The following is a 26,003-nucleotide window of genomic DNA, read 5'->3' on the forward strand; positions in this document are numbered from 1 at the left end:
AGAGTAGACACCGAAGAGGGAGTGGAAAATATGAAAAAGGATCTGCAAAAGTTAGAGGAATGGTCTAATGCCTGGCAACTAAAATTCAATGCAAAGAAATGCAGAGTAATGCATTTGGGGATTAATAATAGGAAGGAACCGTATATGCTGGGAGGAGAGAAGCTGATATGCACGGACGGGGAGAGGGACCTTGGGGTGATAGTGTCCGAAGATCTAAAGGCGAAAAAACAGTGTGACAAGGCAGTGGCTGCTGTCAGAAGGATTCTGGGCTGTATAAAGAGAGGCGTAGTCAGTAGAAGAAAGAAGGTGTTGATGCCCCTGTACAGGTCATTGGTGAGGCCCCACTTGGAGTATTGTGTTCAGTTTTGGAGACCGTATCTGGCGAAAGACGTAAGAAGACTTGAGGCGGTCCAGAGGAGGGCGACGAAAATGATAGGAGGCTTGCACCAGAAGACATATGAGGAGAGACTGGAAGCCCTGAATATGTATACCCTAGAGGAAAGGAGAGACAGGGGAGATATGATTCAGACGTTCAAATACTTAAAGGGTATTAACGTAGAACAAAATCTTTTCCAGAGAAAGGAAAATGGTAAAACCAGAGGACATAATTTGAGGTTGAGGGGTGGTAGATTCAGGGGCAATGTTAGGAAATTCTACTTTACGGAGAGGGTGGTGGATGCCTGGAATGCGCTCCCGGGAGAGGTGGTGGAGAGTAAAACTGTGACTGAGTTCAAAGAAGCGTGGGATGAACACAGAAGATTTAGAATCAGAAAATAATATTAAAGATTGAACTAGGCCAGTTACTGGGCAGACTTGTACGGTCTGTGTCTGTGTATGGCCGTTTGGAGGAGGATGGGCAGGGGAGGGCTTCAATGGCTGGGAGGGTGTAGATGGGCTGGAGTAAGTCTTTCGGCAGTTGGAACCCAAGCACAGTACCGGGTAAAGCTTTGGATTCTCGCCCAGAAATAGCTAAGAAGAAAAAAAAAAAAAAAAAAAAAATTTTTAAATTGAATCAGGTTGGGCAGACTGGATGGACCATTCGGGTCTTTATCTGCCGTCATCTACTATGTTACTATGTTACTATGTTACTATGTATCCTCTGCTGGCAACGGAACTTTAGATGGAGTCGCCGGTTCCAGCTTTGACCTTTTATTACTTCCCATACCGGACCCTCCAGCACCCAAATCGCCCTTGTTTTGCTTTCCAGATGCCATTATCCGATGATATTGAGGATTTATCCTCTCCAATTCAAAGTTTGTGTATCTTATCTTTAGAAAGTAGAGCTTGTTAACATGGAGCTAATGTTTCACCCAACCATCAGGTTACGTGTCCAAGCCACGCCATTCTTACACTTTGTTTAATGTGAAAAATATTTCAATCTTTGTGAATTTCTTAGCGGCAGCCATCTTAGATTTTTAGCCATATTTTTTTTCTACAGCTCCGTGCTTCTCCAAAATAGCAGTTTTTGTCACAAAACTTGTTGGGATGGAGTCCTTGGGTTCTCCTAATGTGAATTCTTGCCAGGATTGTGCAAATTTAGCGCCTCAATAGCATCCTTGTGCCACCTACTGTGTGGCACAGCTGGGAGAGGTGGCAATGCCAAGTTTAGTCTTTCCTATGATTAAGCAGGTATGAATGGTCATATTACTTGTGGTTGACTATCACCATTTGTACCTGTTTATATTCAGTTTCTCCTATTATGTCTGTTATATCTTTTTGTTTATGTATTCATTTCTATTTGATATTTTCAGTCATTTTTCATCTTTATCTGTTAGAACCCCTTGATATTTTCAGTTCTTCTGTATCTGTTAGGACCCTGATGAAGGCATGTTAACTGAAACACGGATCGTGTCGGGTCCCCTGGTTTGTAAGAAGGTGGTGATATTAACCACAATAAATATTTGTTTTAATAAACTTAGCCTGCATCTTGTACACTCGTCTGCAGTTTTTCTTGTTTTGATCTTCTCTCTTGGTACCAGTGGCCCCTAGAAAACTGGACTCACTTTACAAAATAATTTCCATTCCGGGATTTGATAAAACTCAACTCCTTTTATCAGTCTCTGATAGTGGAGTCTACTCTCAAGAAATCCACTCCATCAAAAGTTTATGCATCAGTCCCTCCAGGACAAGAACTGGTGGCAGCAATTCAGAGAGCGGGGCCGGGCCGAGCAGGGAGCACAAAAGCTTGGTCCTGTTGGATGCATCGCTGGCTGCCTGATCAGAGGCAGACATGCAGGGAGGGAGAGGCTCAGCACAGGGCAGGAGTGTGAAAAGATCGCTCCTGCCCAATACACCGCTGTACTACTATGGATTAAAAACGACGAAAAAGGTACACATGGGGAGGGGGTGGGGGGGTTAAAAAAATTGTTAGTCGGACAGGAGAGATCTCCTGTCCCGGCCTACCACTAGCCCACCAGAGGGGGTAAAGGGTAGGAAGGTGGGGTTGGGTGCAGAGCCTGGCAGGGAGTGTGGAGTTGGGTACAGAGCCTGGCAGGGAATGAGGGGGGTTGGGTGCAGAACCTGGCAGGGGAGGTGTGAAGGAGGGGACATTGGGTGCAGATCCTGGCAATCTAATATTAAGCCCCCATCTTATATTCAAGTCAACCATTTTTCCTCCTTTTGGGGGGGAAAATGGAGGTCTCGACTTACATTCAAGTATATACGTTATTTGTCAGCATGTGCAGTGAAAGCAATTTTATTAAATACATATTGAAAAAATAAATGCATAAACCTGGCAGTTTCCACATGGATTTGGCGGCACTTACATATGAAAGTGGCAGTTTTGCAACTTCCATGTGACATAGCATTATGTCCATGCATAGCTGCCCCATTTTATAAAGATACACATGTATGTGCTGACAAATAGCGAGGCTGCAGTTTACACATGGTTTCATTTTTGAGGCAGAAATAAATTATATGGGATTAAGGAGAATGGCTCCCTTAAGTACTCATGTAATGCCCTAGCCAAAACCTATGCATGCCTTTGAGCTGCTGTAAAACCCAATAAAGAATCTTTTCCTTATACACATACATTTCCTTTGTAAAATGGAGAATACACAGGAAGATTATAGTCTGACCCAAGTCACATTGATGCTATGACCCTGATTCTGATCATATGTCACTCACGTGATGGCGGCATATAGAGAATCGTGCCTCCGGGAAAGATAGTCGCGAGAAATTTAGGCCAGGGTTTCCCGGGCCTACATTTCTGGTACCTATCTTTGTCGTGAATCACGCCTATGTAAGCACTTCACGGCGCCTAAAACCACTTCTGGCATTAGCCATGCCCATAGTGGTGTTAAACGCTGTAAAACACCTACATAAGCATAATTCCAGTGCCTTTTATTTAGGAGCCAGTAGGCGCTTTAACTTTAATGTTTTTTGCCATCTTAAACAGTGTTTCTTAATTAACTTAGGTGCCAGTAAGCCATATACTGGTGCCATTTATAGAATTTCCCCCATGCCTCCTTGAAATCTCTATGTGGTAGGGATCTCCATGTGTAAATAGCAACTTTCTGAAATTGGTCTTTAAATATGTGGCTATTTCTAAAATAATGGCTTTATTGGTATTTACAAAACGGGCAAACAGAAGAACACCTCGCCTTGGACAAATAGAAAGACAAGGGAGGCGTCTCTTCAACCAATAATAGAGTCTTTATTGAAAACAAGTGGTTCCAACCAGGATCCCAGTTTCGGCTTATAGCAAATGTCTTCTTCAGAGGACACTTGGCTAGTAGTCACTGAGTCCAAGACACTCTTTGGTAAACGAACGACAGCGTTCAGAGCAGTGAAAAGACGCCTCTCTTTATTGGTATTTAAGCATGTTGTTGGTTTACCGATCTCTTTACCGAATTCATTCAAACTCCTTTTTGAATATCTCATGCAGTTCTGGCTTAAGGACATTTGTGAGAAGAATGGATGGAAGCACACACGTTCTCCAATAATTTGGAGAGAATTATTGGACAGAGGAGGAAAAGGCCTTCTTCTGGGAGGATTTAATGAATTCATGGAGTATGTTCAGGTAACCAGTTCAGAAGCTGACAATGAGGGCAATTCTATAAACTGGATGCCTCTATTTAGGCAGTAGGGGCCAGATTCCTTAAATAGCGCCTAAGTGTGCCTACATTGTAGGCACCACTCAGCACAGTTCTTAATCAACTGCTAAATACCACTTATAGAATCCTGTATAGCAGCACCTTGGCGTGCTTAGGCATTGCTAGGTGTCCTTGAGTTAGGCACCGGTATATTAGGCTAGATTTTACTGGCACCTAATTCAGATGCCTAGTGATGCCTAAGTTTACCATGCCTATTCTCCAACCTTAACCATGCCTACTTTTCAGGTAGGCATCAGAGGGTGCCTCCACTTAGGCAGTGCTAGACATCCTAAGAGTTCAGGAACTCTTAATTGGTTATTTTAATTAATTTTTTTGATTGACTGAAAACTGGTGCAGTCAATTATCATGTCAATTAAGCCAATTAACAAAAAGCAAAAGTTGTGTGAATTCTGAAGTTAGGCATTGCTAGGCATCTTCAATTAGGGATTCTAGCGGCGCCTAACAGCCATCCTATACAAAATCTGGCCCTAGGAGCCTATTCTACAATGGAACCTGAGCGCCCAGGTTCTGCTATAACAGTGTCCACAAACCTTTTGACACCGCAGCACACTAAACTCGGGACTGTGGCTAAAGGGCATCCAGAAATGCATTGACGTCGATGCGATGATGTCATGTGCATGTGAGATGTCATCATGTCGACGTCTGCACATTCATGGAGGCCCTCCAGATAAGGCCCTGATCATGCTGTCACTAGGCCAATGGGTGGTGCTGGAGGAGGAGAGGTACCAGCGAGGAGGAGAGATGCCAGCTGACTGCCTACAGGATGTGCTTCTTGCCACGAGAGGCACATCCTGTAAGCCAGGGGTGCCCACACTTTTTGGGCTTGCGAGCTATTTTTAAAATGACCAAGTCAAAATGATCTACCAACAATAAAATTTAAAAAAAACACAAAGCACACTGTACGCAGAGGAAATGTTAATTATCATTTATATTCCACGGGTTTTCAAAGAGGTCAAAGCAGATGACTTTATGCAATGTCACCTCAGGAACAACTATACAAAAATAGACAAATATACCCCCTCCCTTTTTACTAGACCACAATAGTGGTTTTTAGCCCAGGGAGCTGCCTACCTTTGTTGTCTGGTGATTTCATGAGTCTCTGGTTGCACTTTATTCTTCTGACTGTGCATCCAATATTTCTTCCCTTCTTTCAGCCTGCTGTATGCTTCCAGACCTCATTCCCTCTGCCAAATTTTCTTCCTCTCTCCCTGCCCCACTCCCCTTTCTTTCTTTCTTTCTGTCTTCCTGCCCCTCTTTCTTTCTGTCTGTCTTTCTCTCTCCTTGCCCCCCCCCTTTCTTTCTGTCTCCCTGCCTACTCCCAAGCCATCAGGGAACAGGCCTCCAAACCACCGCCGCCCCATGCTCTCCCTACTTCCCCACACAAAAGCATCGGGCCGACCAGATTTCCTCTCCCCGACGTCATTTCTGAAGTCAGGGAGGAAGTTCTGGGCCAGCCAGGCAGCGATTGGCTGGCCCGGAACTTCCTCTCCGATGTCAGAATTGACGTTGGGTGGGGGAAGTTGGTTGGCTCGGCACTTCTGAGTTGGGAAGCAAGTAGAACACGAAGGCAACATGATCAACTCACGTTGCCTTTGTGATCTACCAGTCGATCACAATCGACTTTTGGGCACCCCTGCTGTAAGCAGTCAGCTAGCACTGGCACCTCGTGGCACACTCCGAATCTCGCCGCTGCACACAGTTTGTGATACACTATGCTACAGAATGCTACCATAACCCAGTATTGGTATGCCTAACATTTAAGCGCCCACAATTACACCAGCCATAGAACAGACGTAAGTGCAGGCACCTGAATGCAGCAGAATGTTGCTAACTTATAGTATATAATATGGAAACCACTTTGATTGTAACCACAAAAAGGTGGTATACTCCAGGATCAAAATTGGCGGATTTAAAATCGTCTGGAAACAATGGATAAGTGCAGGAATACGAACATTAAAAGATGTCATTTCAGAAGGTTCACTGCTTAGTTTTTCACAATTGCAAAATAAATTTGGCTTAAATAAAACACAATATTTTAAATGGATGCAATTGAAGCAGGCCATTCAGGTAGGGTTCTCTGAATGGGAAAATCTTATTCTTTAGCACTCTCCAGACCAGTAGAGGTTAACTTTACGAATGGGTATATATCTAATCATGACCAGCAGGTGGAGACTGAAAACAAAACTTTGGGACAGTATATCCTAGCCCCTCCTCTCTATTTCCCTCAGTCTTCTTTCAGTCTCCAGCAGGTGTTGAGTGATCTGTACCCATCTCCCTTGGTAGGGCTGTTGGAATTTGTTTAGGGGGTTATTGTCCCTGTTTTTAGCCGGACGGAGCTTGGGCGGACTCTGTTTGGGGGTTCGTCCGACCTCGGGGGTGTTAAACCCGGCGGGTCACGAGCGGGGTCCCTCCCCCCACTTCCTCCACCTCCCCACATTTTTTTAGAGGAGCCTCAGCAGTAAGCCTTGCCCCCTAAGTCAAGCAAGGCATATTGCTTCGAGAGCCTGTGGAGTCTGTTCTGTAAAAAAAAAAAAAAAAAAAAAATCCTGAGGTAGTGCTGGTCTGGAGGGTTGTATCCCTTTAAGAAAACTGTATTTTACTGTATTTTTTCATGTAACCAGCACTTTTTTATAGCTAGGTCGCGTATGGAGCAATTGTGCCCTTCTCCGGGGGAGTAGGCCACAATTTTAGTCCAGCCGCGAGGCACTCGCGGCCGGCCTGAACTCGGCGGTTTGGGTCGGTGAGGTGGTGGAGCTCCGTCGGCAGCGGCTGCAGGCGCCCAGAGCTCCCCGCCGATGGTGCCTCGCGAGTCGGCTTGGAGCAGTGGGGAAGCCCGGTCTTCCACAACCGCCCACGGAGGGATTCCCCGAAGGATTCCCTCTCAGCTGATTTTTTGACAGCTGATGCCGGCTTGCCTGCTTTAGCGGCTGAGACTATTCAGGTTTCTCAGCCGCTTCAGGCTATGGAGGGAGCTTTTTTGGCGGGAAAACCGCCATCTTCTCTGTCTGGCCCCTCCATTTTGTCTTCCACCTCAGGTGACCTTCCCCCTGTTTTGACTATGCAGGGGCAAGGTTCTGCTGGGTCCCCTGCTGTGGCAGGGAGTCCCTTGGGACCCTCGGGGGGTTTTTCTCCTGAATTTTTCTTTTCTTTATGCAGAGCCTATTTTCAGGCGGCTGGGGGTCCCGGTTGCGCCCAGGGGGTTTCGGGGGGTGGGTTTTCCTCCGCGCTCCCTGCGGCTTTGCCTCTTTCGTCTGGCGTGACGTCCCCTCCGCCGCCTCCCTTGTCCAAGCGTCCGCGGGTGTCGTGGGACGAGAATTTGTGGTCGGAGGAACGGGTCGGTCTGGAGGAGGACCTGGACCCTTCTGAGGAGTTCCAGGACTCTCTGGAGGGGACGGAAGCTGGCGGCGGGTTGTCGGATTTCCCGTTCTCCAGTGACGAGGCGTCCGTGGTGCGCCTTTTTTCAGAAAGATGAGCTGCCTGACCTTATTCAGCAGGTTTCTTCGGTTTTGCGTTTTGAGGACGCGCCGCCGGAGACTCCGCGTGTGGGGGACCCCCTGTTACGGGGGATCCGTTCCGTTTCCCGCTCTTTTCCTATGCATCAGGATATTCGGGATATTATTCTGGAGCAGTGGAAAACGCCGGAGACGCCGTTTCGGCTGGCGCGCAGCATGGCTCGCCTGTATCCCATTCCGGAAGGGGATCGGGCTACGTTAGCTTCGCCAGTCGTGGATGCGGTGGTCTCGGCAATTTCCAAGCGGCATACCGTGCCTGTTGAGGGCGGTTCTGCCTTGCGGGACTCTGAGGAGCGCAAATTGGAGAGCATCCTTAAGCAAAATTTTCAGGTCTCTGCCTTTGGGGTCCAGGCGGCTATTTGTGGGGGACTGGTCGCTCGCGCCGTGTTTCGGTGGGCGGAGCGGGTCTTGGATCGAGAGTCTGACGACTGGTCTCTGGTGGATCAGGAGGTAGCGAAGATTGAGATGGCGGCCTCATTCCTCTCAGATGCTCTATATGACTTGGTGCGGATCTCGGCTAAGTCTATGGCTTTTGGCGTGGCCGCAAGGCGTGTGTTGTGGCTGCGCGCTTGGGCGGCGGATGCTGCGTCCAAAGCTAAGCTTACTAAATTTCCCTTTCGGGGGTCGTTTTTGTTTGGAGAGGACTTGGATAAGTTGATTCAGACTTTGTCGGACTCGAAAGTTCCCCGTCTGCCGGAGGACCGTGCCCGTCCGGCGTCTCGGGGGGGTGCGGCCCGGGGGCGTTTGCGGGATTTTCGCAAGTATCGCCCTGGGCGTGGGGCTGCTTCTTTCCAGTCTCCGGGATTTTCCCGGGGTCGGTTCTTCCAGCGCATGCAGCCCTTTCGGGGGGCCCGTCGGGGGGCAGGGAATCCCTCCGCCGGTTCCCCCGCTTCCCGTCCTGCACAATGACGCCTTGCCGGCGCCCCCTTTGGTTCCGGTGGGGGCCCGGCTGCGCAAATTTTTCCCCAAATGGGCCGAGATCACGTCCGATCAGTGGGTCCTGGAGGTGGTGCGGGACGGTTATGCCCTGGAGTTCGCCCGCTCTCTGCCGGATTTTTTTCCTCGCTTCTCCATGTCAGACTCCGGGGAAGACGCAGGCTTTTCGCCAGACCCTTCAGCGCTTGCTAGATCTCAGGGCAGTTGTTCCGGTGCCCCCTCCGGAGTGGGGCACGGGCAGGTACTCCATTTACTTTGTGGTGCCCAAGAAGGAGGGGACCTTTCGGCCCATCCTCGATTTGAAAGGGGTCAACAGGGCTCTCAAGATTCCCTCTTTCCGTATGGAAACTCTGCGGTCGGTCATTCTGGCGGTTCAGCCGGGGGAGTTTCTCACTTCTCTCGATCTGACGGAGGCCTACTTGCATTATCCCATTCGGGCCTCTCATCAGCGTTTCCTGCGCTTTGCGATCTTGGGTCGGCACTTTCAGTTCTGTGCGCTTCCCTTTGGGCTGGCCACGGCTCCTCGGACGTTCACCAAGGTGATGGTGGTCGTCGCGGCAGCCTTGCGGTCGGAGGGCATCCTGGTACACCCCTACCTGGACGACTGGTTAATTCGGGCAAAGTCGTTGCAGGAAAGCTCCCGGGTTACTGCTCGGGTGGTGGAGTTTCTCCGGTCGCTGGGCTGGGTGGTCAACCTTTCCAAGAGTCGGTTGGTCCCGGCTCAGCGTCTGGAGTACCTAGGGGTGCTGTTCGACACCTCCTTGGGGAGGGTCTTCCTCCCAGAGGGCCGGGTGAGCAAATTGCAATCTCAGATTCGCCTGCTTTTGGCATCCCGGTGTCCTCGGGCGCGAGATTTCCTCCAGGTCTTGGGGTCGATGGCGGCGTCCCTGGACGTGGTGAGGTGGGCGCGGGCCCACATGCGTCCTCTCCAGTATGCTCTGCTCCGGAGGTGGTCTCCCCAGAGGCACGGGATGGATGTTCCGGTCCCCCTGCGAGGCTTGGCGCGCTGCAGTCTGCGTTGGTGGCTCCAGACCCCTCACCTAGTTCAGGGGGTGGGTCTGGATCTCCCGCAGTGGACGGTGCTCCTGACGGATGCGAGTCTCCTGGGTTGGGGGGCTCAGTGTTTGGGTCACTCAGCTCAGGGCACCTGGTCCGCGGAGGAGGCCGCCTGGTCGATCAATGTGTTGGAGACCAGACCGGTCCGTCTGGCGCTGTTGGTTTTCCACTCCCTGTTGCTGGGCAAGTCGGTCAGAGTGCTGTCGGACAATGCCACGGCGGTGGCTTAGGTCAATCGTCAGGGGGGCACCAAGAGCACTCAGGTGGCGCAGGAGGCGGCTCTGCTCATAGTTTGGGCGGAATCCCATCTGCTGGACCTCTCGGCCTCTCATATAGCCGGAGTAGAAAATGTTCAGGCAGACTTCCTCAGTCGTCACTTTCTAGATCCAGGAGAGTGGTGTCTCGGCGCCGAGGCGTTTCAGTTGATAGTGCAGGCTTGGGGGCAGCCCCTGATGGACCTGATGGCCACGGGTGGCAACGCCAAAGTGCCCCGCTTCTTCAGTCGTCGCAGGGACGGTCTGGCCGAGGGTCTGGATGCTCTGGTCCAGCAGTGGCCAACGGAGGGGCTGTTGTATGTGTTCCCTCCTTGGCCGCTGGTGGGCAGAGTGCTTCTTCGCATTGTTCACCATCCGGGTTTGGTGGTGCTGGTGGCGCCGGATTGGCCTCGCCGTCCGTGGTATGCGGATCTGGTGAGGCACCTGGTAGCGGATCCTCTTCCTCTGCCTCTCTCGGACGACCTTCTGATGCAGGGTCCCATTCCCATGTTCGACCTGTCTCCCTTCTGTCTTACGGCGTGGCTCTTGAAAGGGGTCGCCTTAGCAAGAAGGGATATTCAGACAAGGTGATCTCTACACTGTTGGGGTCCCGGAGGCTTTCTACCTCTCGGGCTTATGTGCGGGTTTGGCGTCTCTTTGAGGAATGGTGTCGGGCGCGGGGAGTGACCTTTTTTCGCGCTTATCTGCCTAACATTCTGGAGTTCTTGCAGGATGGCCTGGATAGAGGCCTGGCTTGGTCTTCTCTCCGGGTTCATATTGCGGCCCTGTCGGCCTTTCGAGGGTTGGTGTCAGGTCAGCGTTTATCGGCTCTTCCTGATGTGATTCGGTTTTTGCGGGCGGCCAAGTTGCTTAGGCCTCCCCTACGGCCCTCGGTTCCCTCTTGGGATCTTAATCTGGTTCTCTCTGTTTTGGTGCGTCCGCCTTTCGAGCCCTTGGACGACTGTTCTTTGAAGGACCTTACTTTGAAGGCGGTCTTTTTGGTGGCCATTACTTCTGCTAGGCGTGTTTCTGAGCTGCAGGCTTTCTCTTGTAGGGCTCCCTTCTTGGAGTTTTCTAGGGAGCGGGTCGTCTTGCGGCCTGTTCCTTCCTTTCTGCCGAAGGTTGTTTCTCCTTTTCATGTCAATCAATCGGTGGTTCTCCCGGTCTTGGGTGGTCGGGAGGGCTCTTCTGAGCAACGGCAGCTGCGCAAGTTGGATGTCGGTCGGGTCCTTCGCTCTTATGTGCAGCGGACCCAGGAATTCCGGAAGTCCGATCATCTCTTTGTCCTCCTGGCGGGTCCTCGTCGGGGAGCGGGCGCTTCTAAGGCTACTATTGCGCGCTGGATCAAGGAGACGATTGCTTCCGCTTATCTTCTGAAACAGCAGCCTGTTCCGGAGTTTCTCAAGGCTCATTCCACTCGGGGTCAGGCGGCTTCTTGGGCTGAGTCGTCGCTCGTGCCTCCAGTGGATATTTGTAAGGCTGCGGTTTGGTCCTCCTTGCATTCCTTTGTTCGTCATTATCGGGTTGATGTGCAGGCGCGTCGGGACGCGGTGTTCGGTGAGCGTGTACTGATATCGGCCCTTCGGGGGTCCCGCCCGTGAGAGGTACTGCTTTGGTACGTCCCATTCGTAAAGTTAACCTCTACTGGTCTGGAGAGTGCTAAAGAAGGAGAAATTAGGTTCTTACCTGCTAATTTACTTTCTTTTAGCTTCTCCAGACCAGTAGAGGTCCCCACCCTGTCTGTTGTTGTTGGGGCTGTTGCGCGGGCAGTTTTTGGTTTTTGCTGCGGGTTCTAGTATTTTTCTAGGGCCGGGGAGAATTGAAGAACAGCGGCTGTGGCTCGGCTGGCTTAGCTGGCGAGCTGTGGGGACATTCTTCCTTCGGGAATTTCTCCTCTGCATTTTCCAACAGCATTTTGGGTATGTTATTTGTTACTCCTTTTGGAGTATTGTTTTTTCTCTCTGTTGTTTTCCAGTTCTTGGTTCTGCTTGGCTATTCGGCAGACTGAGGGAAATAGAGAGGAGGGGCTAGGATATACTGTCCCAAAGTTTTGTTTTCAGTCTCCACCTGCTGGTCATGATTAGATATATACCCATTCGTAAAGTTAACCTCTACTGGTCTGGAGAAGTTAAAAGAAAGTAAATTAGCAGGTAAGAACCTAATTTCTCCATACTCAATATAGTCTGCCGGTTTTATGTTTCCAGGCGGATTTCTTGGGACACCAAGCCGCAAAATGGTACAAATTGATATATGGATTTTTAAATAAAAAGAAGAAAACTGGTCTTAGAGATATTTGGAGTATTGAGATTGGACAGACAATTTCTGCATCTCAATGGCCACGATTTTGGTCCTGGAGACTAAGATCTACAAAGTCAGCATCTATGAATCAAACATGGATGTTTTTATTACATAGAGTGTTATGGACCCCTACGCGCCTGCAAAAAATAGATAATACTAGATCCAATAGATGCTGGCATTGTAAAATAGAAATAGGGACGTTAGATCACTTAATTTTTTTTTGTCCCTGTGTAAATGCCTTTTGGAATCTGATTTGGCCCCAAATTAACAAATTACTAGAAAATCATGTAGGACTCTCATATGACACCGTATTATTTGGAACTGCAATGAGAACTCAGAGTCCGATCTCAGTAAACAATAATAAGCTACTATTAATATTGACAGGAGTCGCCATGCAACAAATCACTCAAAATTGGAAAGACTATACCAAATTAAATTATACGTTCTGGTGGAACTCTGTTTGTCATATCTACAAAATGGAAAAAGTATTAGCATTACAACATGGGAATTTGCATAATTTCAAAAAAATTTGGCAACCATTGACTAATTATTCTAATGATTAGACTTCTTAGCACAATTATAATACTTATATAGAAAAGGGGTGGGATATGTATAATTTTTAGAATCATTAATTGTAAAAAGGGGAGGGATTTATAACTTTTGAATATATATAATTATAATATATATTGTTTATAAATTAAGTTGTATTAATGATAGATACAATGATATATAGTAATTAATTATATTACTTGAGATTCTATTGTAAAAATTGAAAAATTTAATAAATAAAATTTAAAAAAAAAAAAAAAAGGTGGTATTTCGTTCCTTCCTCTTTCCCTTTCTCCTTACCCTAGTTTATAAATTATGTGCATAAGAGGGAGGCCCACTTGTGCTTTGCTCTGTACACATCCCCTTTGCAAGTACACTCTATAAGTAATACTCGACAATAAAGTTTTGCTTCTTCACTTCTGGGTGAATCTTACAAATTTTTGACTGCTGATCATGAAAATCACATTTAAAATTATGTATCACATACTGTGGAGTGCCGCAGGGTTTGGTGCTTGGCCCGTTCTCTTCAACATATTTATAAACAACCTAGAAATTGGTACAACCAGCAAAGTGATTAAATTTGCGGACGATACAAAGCTATTCAGAGTAGTGAGGACACAGAAGGATTGTGAAGACCTACAATGAGACATAAATACACTCGAGGAATGGGTTGCGAAATGGCAAATGAGGTTCAACGTGGATAAGTGCAAGGTGATTCATGTCGGTAACAAAAATCATATGCATGAATACAGGCTGTCCGGTGCTGTACTCGGAGAGAGCCCCCAGGAAAGAGACTTGGGAGTACATGTAGACAAGACAATGAAACCGTTCATGCAATGTGCGGCGGCGGCGAAAAGAGCGAACAGAATGCTAGGAATGATTAAGAAGGGGATCACAAACAGATCAGAGAAGATTATCATGCCACTGTACCGGGCCATGGTGCGCCTCCACATGGAGTACTACATCCAGCACTGGTCGCTGTACATTAAAAAGCACATAGTACTACTTGAAAGGGTCCAGATAAGAACAACAAAAAAGGTTAAGGGACTGGAGGAGTTGCAGTACAATGAGACTAGAAAAACTGGGCAGGTAGGGTTGATCTCAGGGCTCTGGTCTTTGACCTGGGGGCCGCCGCGGGAGCGGACTGCTGGTCTGACCCAGCAGCGGCAATTCTTATGTCTCCTTATCTCAAGAAACATATAGTGACACTAGAAAAAGTTCAAAGAAGAGTGATCAAGATGGTAAAGGGGATGGAACTCTTCTCATATGAGGAAAGACTAAAAGAAGAGACAGCTGAGGGGAGATATGATTGAAGTCTACAAAATCCTGAGTGGACTAGAACGGGTACAAGTGGATTGATTTTTCACTCTGTCAAAAATTACAAAGACTAGGGGACACTCTATGAAGTTACAGGGAAATAGTTTTAAAACCAATAGGAGGAAATTTTTTTTCTACTCAGAGAATTGGTAAGCTCTGGAGCACGTTGCTAGAGGATGTGGTAAGAGCGGATAGCATAGCTGGTTTTAAGGAAGATTTGGACAAGTTCCTGGAGGAAAAGTCAGTCTGTTATTGAGAAAGACATGGGAGAAGCCATTGCTTGCCCTGGAATATTGCTACTCCTTGGGTTTTGGCCAGGTATTAGTGGAAAAATGGCTACTCTGCTTGATGGACCATTGGTCTAACCCAGTAAGGCTATTCTTAGGTTCTAAACTATAATTTCTGTATGACATTTTATATGAAATCTCTTTATACAGTAAATGTTCTCTTTTGAACAATACATAACATCTTAAGTCTTACCAACATTTGACAAATAGTCTCCTAGAAACCAGAAAATACATGGTGCATTCTACTTTTTATCCTTTTGATATCATCTCTCGCAACTGTAACAAACCCACTGCCAGCAGAGGTTTTGTTCCTATGAAAGGTGTAAAGGTTAGATAGCCTCAGTGCAGAAGAGCTGACCAGATCAGTGCCCTGGTATATGCAGGCGATGACTAGCTCTTGAATAGCCTGTATGAGACAGGGAAAGTGATGCAGGAAAGCTTGCACTCTTGTGTAGAGCCTGTAAATTCTGACAGGAGACTTTTACCTGAAATGTTTGCTCTTCCTTTAAGAAAGGAGCAGGGAAATCTGACCTCTGGCAGGCATAAGCAGTTTGCTAGAGAAATGATTCACCTCCCCCAGCTAGGCAGAGGGGACGTGGTTTTGAGCTCCCTAAATGGAAGCCAGTGAGAGAGTCTGGGGAGGTGCCCAGCAGGAGACGGAGAGAGGTAGAGAAAGATGTTTCTCTTTTTCCCAGTCAGACTGTGAGAGGCTGGATGACTGGAACAGTTGAATAACATGGAGGTTATGGATTTTGAAGCAGCAGAGAGTGTACCAGAGCCCAGTGTGGAATTGATGGAAATCAAGTGCTGCAAAATGAGTGTGCTGAATTGTGCCATTAACTCTCTGAGGAGGACATTGCCATGAACTGTGTTTTGTTGGAGTGTTTTGCCTAGAAGAAAGTGTCTTGTGCTGGCAGATGTTCCTATGAACTGTAACTTTTCTGAGCTATTGGTTTTTCTTTCCTTTCCAAACTAGCTCAGAGAAAACGTTTGGTTTTTGTTTTGCTGAGGTTTTGACACTGAGGTGTGTTTGAACGGAGGCAGCTAATTAATATCAGTACAGTGCAGCAGCTGTGCCTGGAAGCCATTCTGAATGCTGAGACAGCTTGTGCCTCAGAACTGTTCTTTGTATGACTACAAGTTGCTGGACTGTAAGGGTGTGAAGTTTATATTTGACTCTTTTGACTTCACTTACAACCAGAAAGGATTATTTAAAAACTCTTTGGGTAGAAAAGCTGCCCGATGCCTGTATAAAGCGGCAAAGAAAAGCCTTCATAGACTCCAGCGGATTCAGAGCACCACAGCTAAACTAATCTTCGCAAAAAGCAAATTTGACCAAGTCTCCCCACTTCTGTCTAAGCTTCACTGGCTCCCAGTAATCCTTAGGGTTCACTACAAATGCGCCTGCCTAACCTCAAGTCTCTACATGGCATCCTGCCTCCCCTTTTTCCACTATCTTGGAACTCCTCTAATCCCAGCACCACCAGATCCATTCAAAAATTCAAACTATCCTTCCCCTCTTTAAAAGGCATATCCCATGTAGGAAAATTAGGGACTTCCCTCTCCTTCAGGATCCCCGAACTCTGGAACAGCTTTACTACCCTACTTCGAAGCCTGACCTCCCTCCAACTCTTCCGAAAACATTTGAAAACTTGGCTTTTCTCTAAAATGCAATGACCCCTCCCTCTTCAATATACTAAGTCCCTCTAAACTTATCTTTCTAAGTCCTTCTACTTTTCATTGTAGTTCCTTTCTATATCAATTCTTGTGAACCGTGCCGAGCTCTACTTCTGTGGAGATTATGCGGTATACAAACTTAAAGTTTAGTTTAGATCTTGCTAAAATTAAGCATTACCACTTGCTACCTTAAGAACCTGCCTGAAAGTATTGCTATACTGCATCTTTTGTATCCAGTGTTTTTACCTGGCATAGCACTGGCAAAGAAGTTAAGATTGTTGGAAGTTTAACTAATTGCAACAGCTGAGGTGGCTATTGGCCAGTTGCTGGAAGAAAAGCTGTATTTTTGGTTTACTGCTGATATTCTTTGTTTTTGTTGTAATTGAAACAATGGAATTGTTCTGTGAGAAACGGGGTGCTTTGAACCCAAACCTAAAGTCTGGCCAGTGGTCAAGAATACTACATTTCTCCAAGAACTTGAACCATTGGTGGAAGTTTGGTTCTTTTGCTGAAAAGGGCAAATGCTTACCTAAAATTCTAGAGGTTGATTACCACATAGCCATTTCCAGGCCTGAAGGGTACCCCAAGCAAAAGGGGACACGCCGGACCAATATTTTGTCGCAGCCTGGGTGGTCTGCTGCACTCAGAGACCCCGGGTTGTGACACACCTCAGCAGTCTCAACTGCCATGTGCAGACAGACATGGCTTTGAATTTCAGATCTAGATGCCAATGTTCAGGACCATACAGAAGAACACAGAAAATCAAAATACACTTCTCCCTCGGTATTCGCGGGGGATAGGGGCAGAGCCGGACCGCGAAGTGTGAAAAACCGCGAATAACTTCTCATCCGGCTCTGACCCACCCCCACCTCCCTCCCCCCTTCCCCCTGGCATCCCAGCCTTACCTGGTGGTCTAGCGGGCTTTCGGGGCAGGAGCGAACTTCCTATGCTCTTGCCCCGTGCAGATCGCCAATAGGAAATGACTGCCGTGAGTTCCCATAATCTCTTGTAACTACGACGGGAGCTCCCGGCAGCCATTTCCTATTGGCGATTTACACAGGGCAGGAGCGTAGGAAGATCACTCCTGCCTTGAAAGCCCACTAGACCACCAGGTAAGGAGTAATCTATAGTGCTACTAGACATTTTAAGTCCTGTAGGGAGGCAGGAAGGCCCTAAACTATGGGGTTTTGCCCCCCCCCCATAAAAATTGCGGATAATCGAAACTGCGAACCCCGAACCTGCGAATAGGAAGGGGGAAGTGTACACACTGAATGCATGACAACCTTATCATCTGCCAAGTCGACTCAGTCAAGAAGACACCCCAATGCCTCCAAACATTCAACTTATTATTCTTAGCGAAAGTAAAATCAACCTTCTACATCCACCTGCTCAACAAATCAGAGGCATCTTAGGCAACAAAGGCAGCAGAAGACTCAATCTCAGCCTCAATCCAACAGTCTTTGTGATTCCCTTATAGAAAGCATTACTAGCATATCTCTAACTTTACCTCAGACTCTACCCATAGGAGGTTGACTGTACCAATTTTACCATCAATGGATCCTCAAAACAACAGATCACTGGGTCCTTCAGGTGGTAAGTCTGGACTATGCCCTTTGTTTACAGCAGAAACCTCTGAACCATCCTTCAAAAGGGTGACGGGACTTAAGCGCGTGAGACAGATGCACGCCGACAATTCAGCGCAAGACTTCAGCACGCCACAGAAAAACCTTCTTTTAAAGGACTCCAATGGGGTGTGTGGGAGGGGAACCCCCCCACTCTACTTAATAGGGATCATGCTGCCATGTTGGGGGGTGTAACCTCCCACATTATACTGAAAATTTAACTTTTTCCCTAAAAAATAGGGAAAAAGTTAAGTTTCCAGTATAATGTGGGGTTACAACACCAGCACAATCACTATTAAGTAAAGTGGGGGGTTCCCCACCAACACCCCCCGTCGGAGCCCTTTAAAAGAAGGTTTTTCTGCGGCACGCTAAAGTCTTGCGCTGAATTGTCGGCGCTCGTTTGTCGGCGTGCGTCTGTTTCACGCGCTTAAGACTATGAACCTTCAAGAGAGTCTCTTTTCAACTCTCTTCAAAAGACCCTCCTTCACCAAGAGCTCTTAGCTCACTCCAGTTAAATGCCATAGAGCAAGTTCACCTGCCAGATAGGAACTGAGGGTTCTATTCCATATACTTCCTAATACTGAAAAAGACCGGAGGTCTCTGTCCAATTATGGACCTCCATACTCTCATCAAATACTTTGGAGAAGGAGCCATTTTACATAGTCTCTTTGAGAACCCTGTTACCACTGTTAGAAAAGGACGACTGGCTCTGTTCTCTAGACCTCAAGGAAGTGTACACCCATATTTCCATCATACCTGTCTACAAGAAATATTTTTACTTTCGATTGGGGACATGCCACTTCAAGTACAAAGTACTACTATTTGGACTGGCATCAGTACGAGAATATTCACAAAATGCTTAGTGGTAGTAGCTGCAACCCTGTGATCATGCAACTTTCATGTATTCCCTTACATGGATGGCTGACTAATCAAGGCCTTATCATTGCTACAAGAACACCAGACCATCAATTCCATAGTTAACATAGTAACATAGTAGATGATGGCAGATAAAGACTCGAATGGTCAATCCAGTCTGCTCAACCTGATTCAATTTAAAAAATTTTTTTCTTCTTCTTAGCTATTTCTGGGCAAGAATCCAAAGCTCTGCCCGGTACTGTGCTTAGGTTCCAACTACTGATGTCTCCATCAAAGCTCACTCCAGCCCATCTACACCATCCCAGTCGTTGAAGTCCTCCCCAGCCCATCCTCAACCAAACGGCCATATACAAACACAAAACATGCTTGTCTGCCCAGTAGTACTGGCCTTAGTTGTTCAATATTTACTATTATTTTCTGATTCTAGATCCTCTGTGTTCATCCCATGCTATTTTAAACTGTCACTGTTTTCCTGTCCATCACCTCTCTCGGAAGCGCATTCCAGGCATCCACCACCCTTTTCTTAAAGTAGAATTTCCTTACATTGCTCTTGAGTCTACCACCCCTCAACCTCAAATTATGTTCTCTGGTTTTACCATTTTCCTTTCTTTGGAAAAGATTTTGTTCTACATTAATACCTTTCAAGTATTTGAACGTCTGAATTATATATATATCCCTCCTTTCCTCTAGGGTATACATATTCAGGGCTTCCAGTCTCTCCTCGTATGCCTTTTGGCACAAACCTCCTATCATTTTCGTCACCCTCCTCTGCACTGCTTCAAGTCTTCTTATGTTCTTCGCCAGATACGGTCTCCAAAACTGAACACAAAGACCTGTACAGGGGCATCAACTTTCTTCTACTGGTTACACCTCTCTTTATAAAGCCCAGCATCCTTCTGGCAACAGCCACCGTCTTGTCACATTTTTTTTTCACCTTTAGATCATTGGACACTATCACCCCAAGGTCCCTTTCCCCATCCGTGCATATCAGCCTCTCACCTCCCAGCATATACGGTTCCATTCGATTATTAATCCCCAAATGCATTACTCTGTATTTCTTTGCATTGAATTTTAGTTGCCAGATATTAGACCATTCCGCTAACTTTTGTAGATCCTTTTTCATGTTTTCCACTCCCTCCTTGGTGTCTACTCTGTTACAAATCTTGGTATCATCCACAAAAAGACAAACCTTTCCTTCTAACCCTTCAGCAATGTCACTCACGACTTCCGGTGATGTCATCACACCTAATGGCAGGTTAGAGATAGAGCTCTGACCTCGCAAAGCAAATCCTTCCCGGAGCTCGTCCTTCCCGAACTCATCATCGCAACCATAACAAGTGCCTTCCTAAAATTTGGTGACATCAGTCTCCACCTAGATGATAACACCAGCAAGGATGCAACCGAATTCAACAACTTCCTCACTTCTCTAGGTTTCCCTTCTGCGACCTCTCCAACCCACGAAAAGGGGCATACACTAGACACCATCAGTTTCCTCGACCTTACCGATCACAAAATTTCCGCTGAAGATGCTCGTTGGAAACATGTCCCTTGGTCCGATCACTTTTTAGGTTCTTTCTGTCTCCCCATTTTCATGTCTCACCTTGGATCTCCACCTCGTGCCACAAATTTTATTACCTTCTGCAAAAACATTGTAAGCGAACTGTTCTGGACCCAATTGCTCAACCAGCTTCCCTCGTGTACTAAGCCTGCTGATCCAGAAACCAACTGGCACAACTGGGTAAATCTTTCTGAGACCACCTATTGTGCTTTTGCCCCTTTATCTACTAAATCTATCTCCTGCACCCGCAAGGCCCCTTGGTATCTTCCGTACCACAAAGAACTGAAGCAGAAATGTTGAGCACTAGAGTGTAAATGGAAAAAATCTAAATCCCCTGTGGACAGACAGTCTTGGAGGGATAATATCAAGTTCTATAACACAGTACTAAAAAAAGCAAGGAAAAACTTCTATGATGATAAAATCTCCAGATCCAACAACCAGAGTAGCACATTGTTTAACATCTGGCGCTCCTTAACCTCTAAAAATGACTCTACCATTCCCCCCTCCTCCCCATCAGCAGACGAAAAGATCACTACCATAAGAAGCTCCTTTCCATCAGCAGTCCCTTACAACTCTCTGGTTCCCAGCGATTCTAACCCTATCCCAGCCGACTCTAACCCTACCCCAGCTGACAGATCCTGGACTGTCTTTGAGCATATATCCGAATCCCAGATTTCTAAACTCATCCTCAAACTGAAATTCTACAAATGTGCCCTGGACCCATTCCCTTCCTACCTATACAAGAAAATTCCCGCACAGGCCATCTCATCCCTCACCAGACTTATAAACTCCGCTTTACTATCGGACCTATTTTCCGTAGAAATGGGACATATTGCCTTGACCCCATTACTGAAAAAAGCCGATCTTACCCCTTCCTCACCTTTTAACTTATCGCCCCATAGCTAATATCACTCTCCTTACCAAAATGCTAGAGGTCATTATATCTACCCAACTCTCATTTTACCTAGAGAGATTCTCCATTCTCTTACCTTACCAATATGGCTTCAGACCCAACTTCAGCACCAAATCCCTACTGGCCTCATTAATCTCAAAGGTACAACAACTACACTCTCGTAATAAGTTTGCTGTCCTATTACAATTCGATCTCTCTGCAGCTTTTGATGTTGTCTATCATGATATTCTAATTTATCAACTCTCCGAGATAGGCATTGACTCCACAGTTTTAGAATAGTTCTCGAAATTCTTACGTTCCCGCTCCTACACTGTTAACACAAATGGCACCATGTCCTCTCCCTGGAAACCGATTTGCAGAGTTCCGCAGGGATCACCTCTATTCCCTATTCTCTTCAACATCTATATGTCTTCCCTAAAACTCTTCCATCTATCTCCCCTTGAAACACTCTACACATATGCTGATGACACTTTTGTTCTCCTCAAGACAGACTCGAACCTTACCAACCTCTCTGAGAACATAACAGCATGCATAACAAAACTCCAATCCTGGTCCCTCACAGTACAAATGAAACTGAACAAATCCAAAATGAAAACTACTCTGGCTCGGCCCAAAATTAGAACACCTACCCACCCTCATTTCACTGCCTTCTGGCTCCACACTGCAGCTTGAGTTCTCAAACAAAGTTCTAGGCATCATTATCGATTCTTCTCTTTCTTTCAATGACCATCTTAACTCCTTGGTGAAGTCATGCTTTTTTAGCCTCCACATGCTGAGAAAAGAGATCTTGCTTCCACGAGCAACATTTTGCTGTCCTTGTACAATCTATCATCCTCTCCAGACTAGACTACTGTAACTCCATTTATTTAAGTCTAACCAAAAAAAGTCTTCAAAGACTTCAGCGGATCCAGAACACTGTGGCCAGGCTGATCTTCGCAAAAAGAAAATACGATCATGTTTCCCCACTCCTGTCCAAACTTCACTGGCTTCCAGTAATTTCCAGGGTTCACTTTAAATGCACCTGCTTAGCTTTTAAGATCTTACATGGCATCCTCCCTCCCCTAATTCCACTATCTTGGAACTCCTTGAGTCCTGATTCCACCAGATCCACCCAAAATCTTAAACTATCCTTCCCCACGCTAAAAGGTATCTACTATGCAGGAAAATTAGGGAAATCTCTTTTCTTCAGAATCACCGAGCTCTGGAATAACCTTACTGCCCCACTACGGAATCTGGGCTCCTTCCAACTATTCCGAAAGCACCTGAAAACTAGGCTATTCACAAAAATGGAATGCTCTCTTCCCCCCTATACTCAACCTCCAACCCCATTATGCTGTTCCTTCCTGTTCCTTCCTTACATTAAGTTCTTGTAATCCGCACCGAGCTCCATAATTATGGAGAGGATGCAATATATAAACTTAAGGTATAGTTTAGTTTAGGATCTTGGGGTGAGCATGGTTTCTCTGCACAGAGTTGCCAGAGCGCGTGCCTGCCTGACTATGCCAGCGAAAAAAAAAAAAAGAGGAGGGGCGCCTGCATGAGAGAGTGGTGGACAAAAACGACCTGCGCCATGTACGCAGGGGCCTCCAGTGCGTCCGTGCGCGAGTCCGGAGATAGCGGGTCGGAGGAGGAATCAGAACGGGGAGCCTCTCCGAGACTGTGGTGCACTGAGTGCGGCAGTGGTTACTAAGGCGGACCTCCAGCAGTGGGCCAGTGCAATCAAGCACGAGGTGGTGGCGGTGAAAGGTAAAATCAAAGAGGCAGTGAAAGAAATCAAGCAGGACCTGGCTGACCTCATGGGCAGGGTGGAAGACACTGAGCGCCACATTGGTGAGCAGGAAGAGGCTGTGCAGGGCTTAAGTGGGGTGTTTGAGGCAGCTCAAAAGAACCGGCAGGACTGTTATGCCCAAGTGAAGAACAGGTCACGAAGAAAAAATGTATGCATCTGTGGCATGCCGGAAACTACGACTACTCGGATTCAGTGTGTGGTATATGAGGTCTTCCTCCCTGAGGGGGATGATTGGGACAATAATTGTATATTGAAAGTAGACAGGGCTCACCGGACATTGGGGCTAAAAAATCTGAGTACCCTCGGGACATCATTGCTTGCCTGCACAACTTTGCTGACAAAGAAAAGATGGTGAGAAAGGCCAGAGACTTGGAATCTTTTGACTTGTAGACTCACAAGATAGAAGTGTTTCAGGATCTGTCAGCAATTACTCTGCAGCGGTGGCGGAAATTTCGCCCAATAGTGCTGGTTTTGAAGAAAAATAACATGCGGTATAGGTGGCTCTTTCCCTTTGGGCTACTTATGGAGCTCACAAGAGGGTAACTACTGTGGCGGAGGCTGGAGCTTTGCTGCGTAAGGAAGGGCTGCTGAGAGAGGAGGACCCTATTCCGGGGAGACGGTGGCTATGAAGATGGAGAAATCCTAATGGAAAGCGAGTGCATCCGGTTCCAAGTGGCAGGGATCCAAAAGACGGGGACTGGAGGAGGCTACAGTGAGTTTCAGAGGTCACCCAGATACTTTAGAGAGAATGGCGGAGGTTCCTGGCTCGGCTATTCGGAGCCATATTGGGACTTTACAGTGATATAGACCTTCGGTTTCTTATTTTTGCGGTTGCTTGGGGTTGGATGTGAGGGGTTCATATACAGTATGGGGAGAGTGAATGTATGGGATGTTTGGTGCTGATGGAGGGAAGGGGGAAGGTGGGGGGAAATGGGATTTGGTGGGGTCACCCAAAGTCATGGAGAAGAGATTGTGGGAGTGGGATTGGAGGGGAGGGGTCTTTGTGGGATGGACTTGGTCGGGGAAGATTGTAACCAGCTCTGTGGACCGAGCGGGACTCCACAGCTCCTCCAGTGGTTACTCAGAGAAACAGCACTAGCATGTGACCCGAAATGGAGTCACCCTGCAGGATTGAACTGTTATTAGACAGGAACTCAGAATTAAAGCAAACCAAGTCACCACAACTAAAGTTTGTAGCAAAATAGCTCAGTTTTACTTAGTCTTTTCATTCAAGTAAGTAGTTCATCATACAGCTGCAAAATTGTCAGTATTCAAAACAGCAATAAAGCAACAAAAATGCTAAAAGGGGACAGCAAATCAAACAGCCTCTGGCAACTTTATATTATTGCCAGGAAAGGAGAGTGTCTCAGGTTTTGCAAAACATAAAGCCACAGCAATGGCCTTCAAAATCCCACCCAGGGTGTTAACAAAACCTCTCCCCAAAATTCACACTCCTAGCTTTACAAAAACATCCCAGAAAGTCCAAACAGGCAAACAGTCAAAAACACTCACTCTTTGTAGCTAGAAATCAAGTCCACCTGCATGGGCTCAGGAAAGTCAGTAGCACACTCTGCAAAGCCTTTTTGGCAATCCATGGGTTCCACATCCAATAAAGGCAAGTCCTCAGCTTGACCAGCTTCTGTGAACTCCATGGGCATGGGTCTATTGCTCCTGCTTGGCCCAGGGGGATCCTCAGGGAGGCAAGACCTGAACTTCCTCCCTAGCCAGCCTGCCTGTCTGATCTCAACTGCTGGCTTACATACTCTAGGGCCACGCCCTACTCTGGCTGAGTCAGCAGTGTTCCAGGAGGCTCTTGGGCTCCCCCGTTGGCGGCTTGGGTACAGCTCACCTATCTCATTCTCAGCTAGATCAGGCTCCCTCTGGTGGTCAAAGGAGAAAATATCAGAATCCTGGTCCGGAAAGACCTTGGAATTTGCCTTTCGGGTTTTCCCCTTTACTTTTACCCCTGACCTAACTGGGACCTTGGCAGGCTTCGTGTCTGACTGGTCACAAGATGAGGGGGGTAAGTTGTGGGTTTGTTAATCCTTGTTATGGGGGGTGATAAATTAAGAGTGAGCAGTCTTAACATCAAAGGTCTTAATATGCTTCGTAAGCGCCAACTGTTGCTGAAGGAGTTGAAGCGCTTAAGGATTGATTTTGGGTTTGTTCAGGAGTCCCACTTCATGAAATCTGGGGAGAAATTGATCCAATATAGAGAATATCCATACCGAGTTTGGGCATCTAACAAGTTTGAACGGAAAAAAGCTGGGGTGGGCATATTGTTTGCCATGCATCTTAAGATCACGCTAGAGCAGGAATGGCGGGACGAAGGGGGCGTTGAGTTATATGGATGAGCCAGATTAATGGGGAGGTGGTTATCCTGGTGAATCTCTATGCTCCTAATTCTAAGCAGGAATTGTTTCTGGATGAAGTGTTGGCCAAAGTACTGCTGGCAAAAAAGGGACGGTGCTTGTGAGAGAGGATTTTAATCTGGTCACTGACCCTGGATGGGATGCCACTGGCAAGGGGGGGGGGGGGGGTGACAGACTTAAGGCAGATAGGATGCGTCTTCAGCACTTTGTTGAGGTTCTCAATATTGTGGATGGTTGGCAGTTACAGCATTGGTTGGGGAAGGATTATTCTTACTACTCCCTGGTGCATGAGGTATATACCTGCATTTATATGTTATATTTAGACAAAGGTTGGGGGGAGGTCAGCTTCTCGATTCTCATATCGAAGATATTGGGTGGTCAGATCATGCTCCGATTTAGATGGATGGGAGCTGGGGGGCCCACGAGGGTGGGCGATCGATACTGGTGATTGAATGATAGTCTACTCAGAGACCCTTTGGTGATACGGAAGGTTGAGCAGGTTATTTTGGACTTCTTGGAGCATAATAATGTTGACCAGTATTTGCTGGTAACAATTTGGGAGAGTTTGAAAGCGGTGCTGCGGGGAGAGCTTATTTTGCTGGCTACCCATTACAAAAAGCCAAGCTCCAGAAGGAGCAGGCCCTGAGGGTATTCCTTCGCCAACTAGTTGACCAGCAAAAGCGGGGTCAAGGGTGTGCTTCGCTTAAGTTCGGGAGGAGCTGGGTAAGTTGGAGGATGAGATTATTGCCTTTAATCTTGAGAGACTCCGTGTACGGTTCTTTGAATCTGGGAATCGGGCTGGGAAGTTGTTAGTGCATTGTCTTACGCTTAGGTAAACCCAATCTAACATAATGGCTATTAAGGACAGAGCG

The 26,003-nt window shown here is 47.0% G+C and overlaps 1 protein-coding gene across 7 annotated transcripts in view; it reads left to right on the top strand.

The window, feature by feature from the left end:
- MDH1B (malate dehydrogenase 1B) overlaps positions 1–26,003 on the top strand; it is a 183,539-nt gene that overhangs the window by 12,909 nt on the left and 144,627 nt on the right. For 6 of the 7 annotated variants that reach the window (XM_033946233.1, XM_033946232.1, XM_033946234.1 and 3 more), the window contains one exon: positions 3,887–4,021. The exons of the other annotated variant lie outside the window; for it this stretch is intronic. In XM_033946233.1, coding sequence (XP_033802124.1) covers positions 3,887–4,021 — 135 coding nt within the window. The remainder of the gene's footprint in view (positions 1–3,886; positions 4,022–26,003) is intronic. 7 annotated transcript variants of the gene reach the window in all.

The sequence above is a fragment of the Geotrypetes seraphini genome, chromosome 5 (genome assembly GCF_902459505.1).
Source record: "Geotrypetes seraphini chromosome 5, aGeoSer1.1, whole genome shotgun sequence".
Classification (NCBI taxonomy): Eukaryota; Metazoa; Chordata; class Amphibia; order Gymnophiona; family Dermophiidae; genus Geotrypetes; species Geotrypetes seraphini.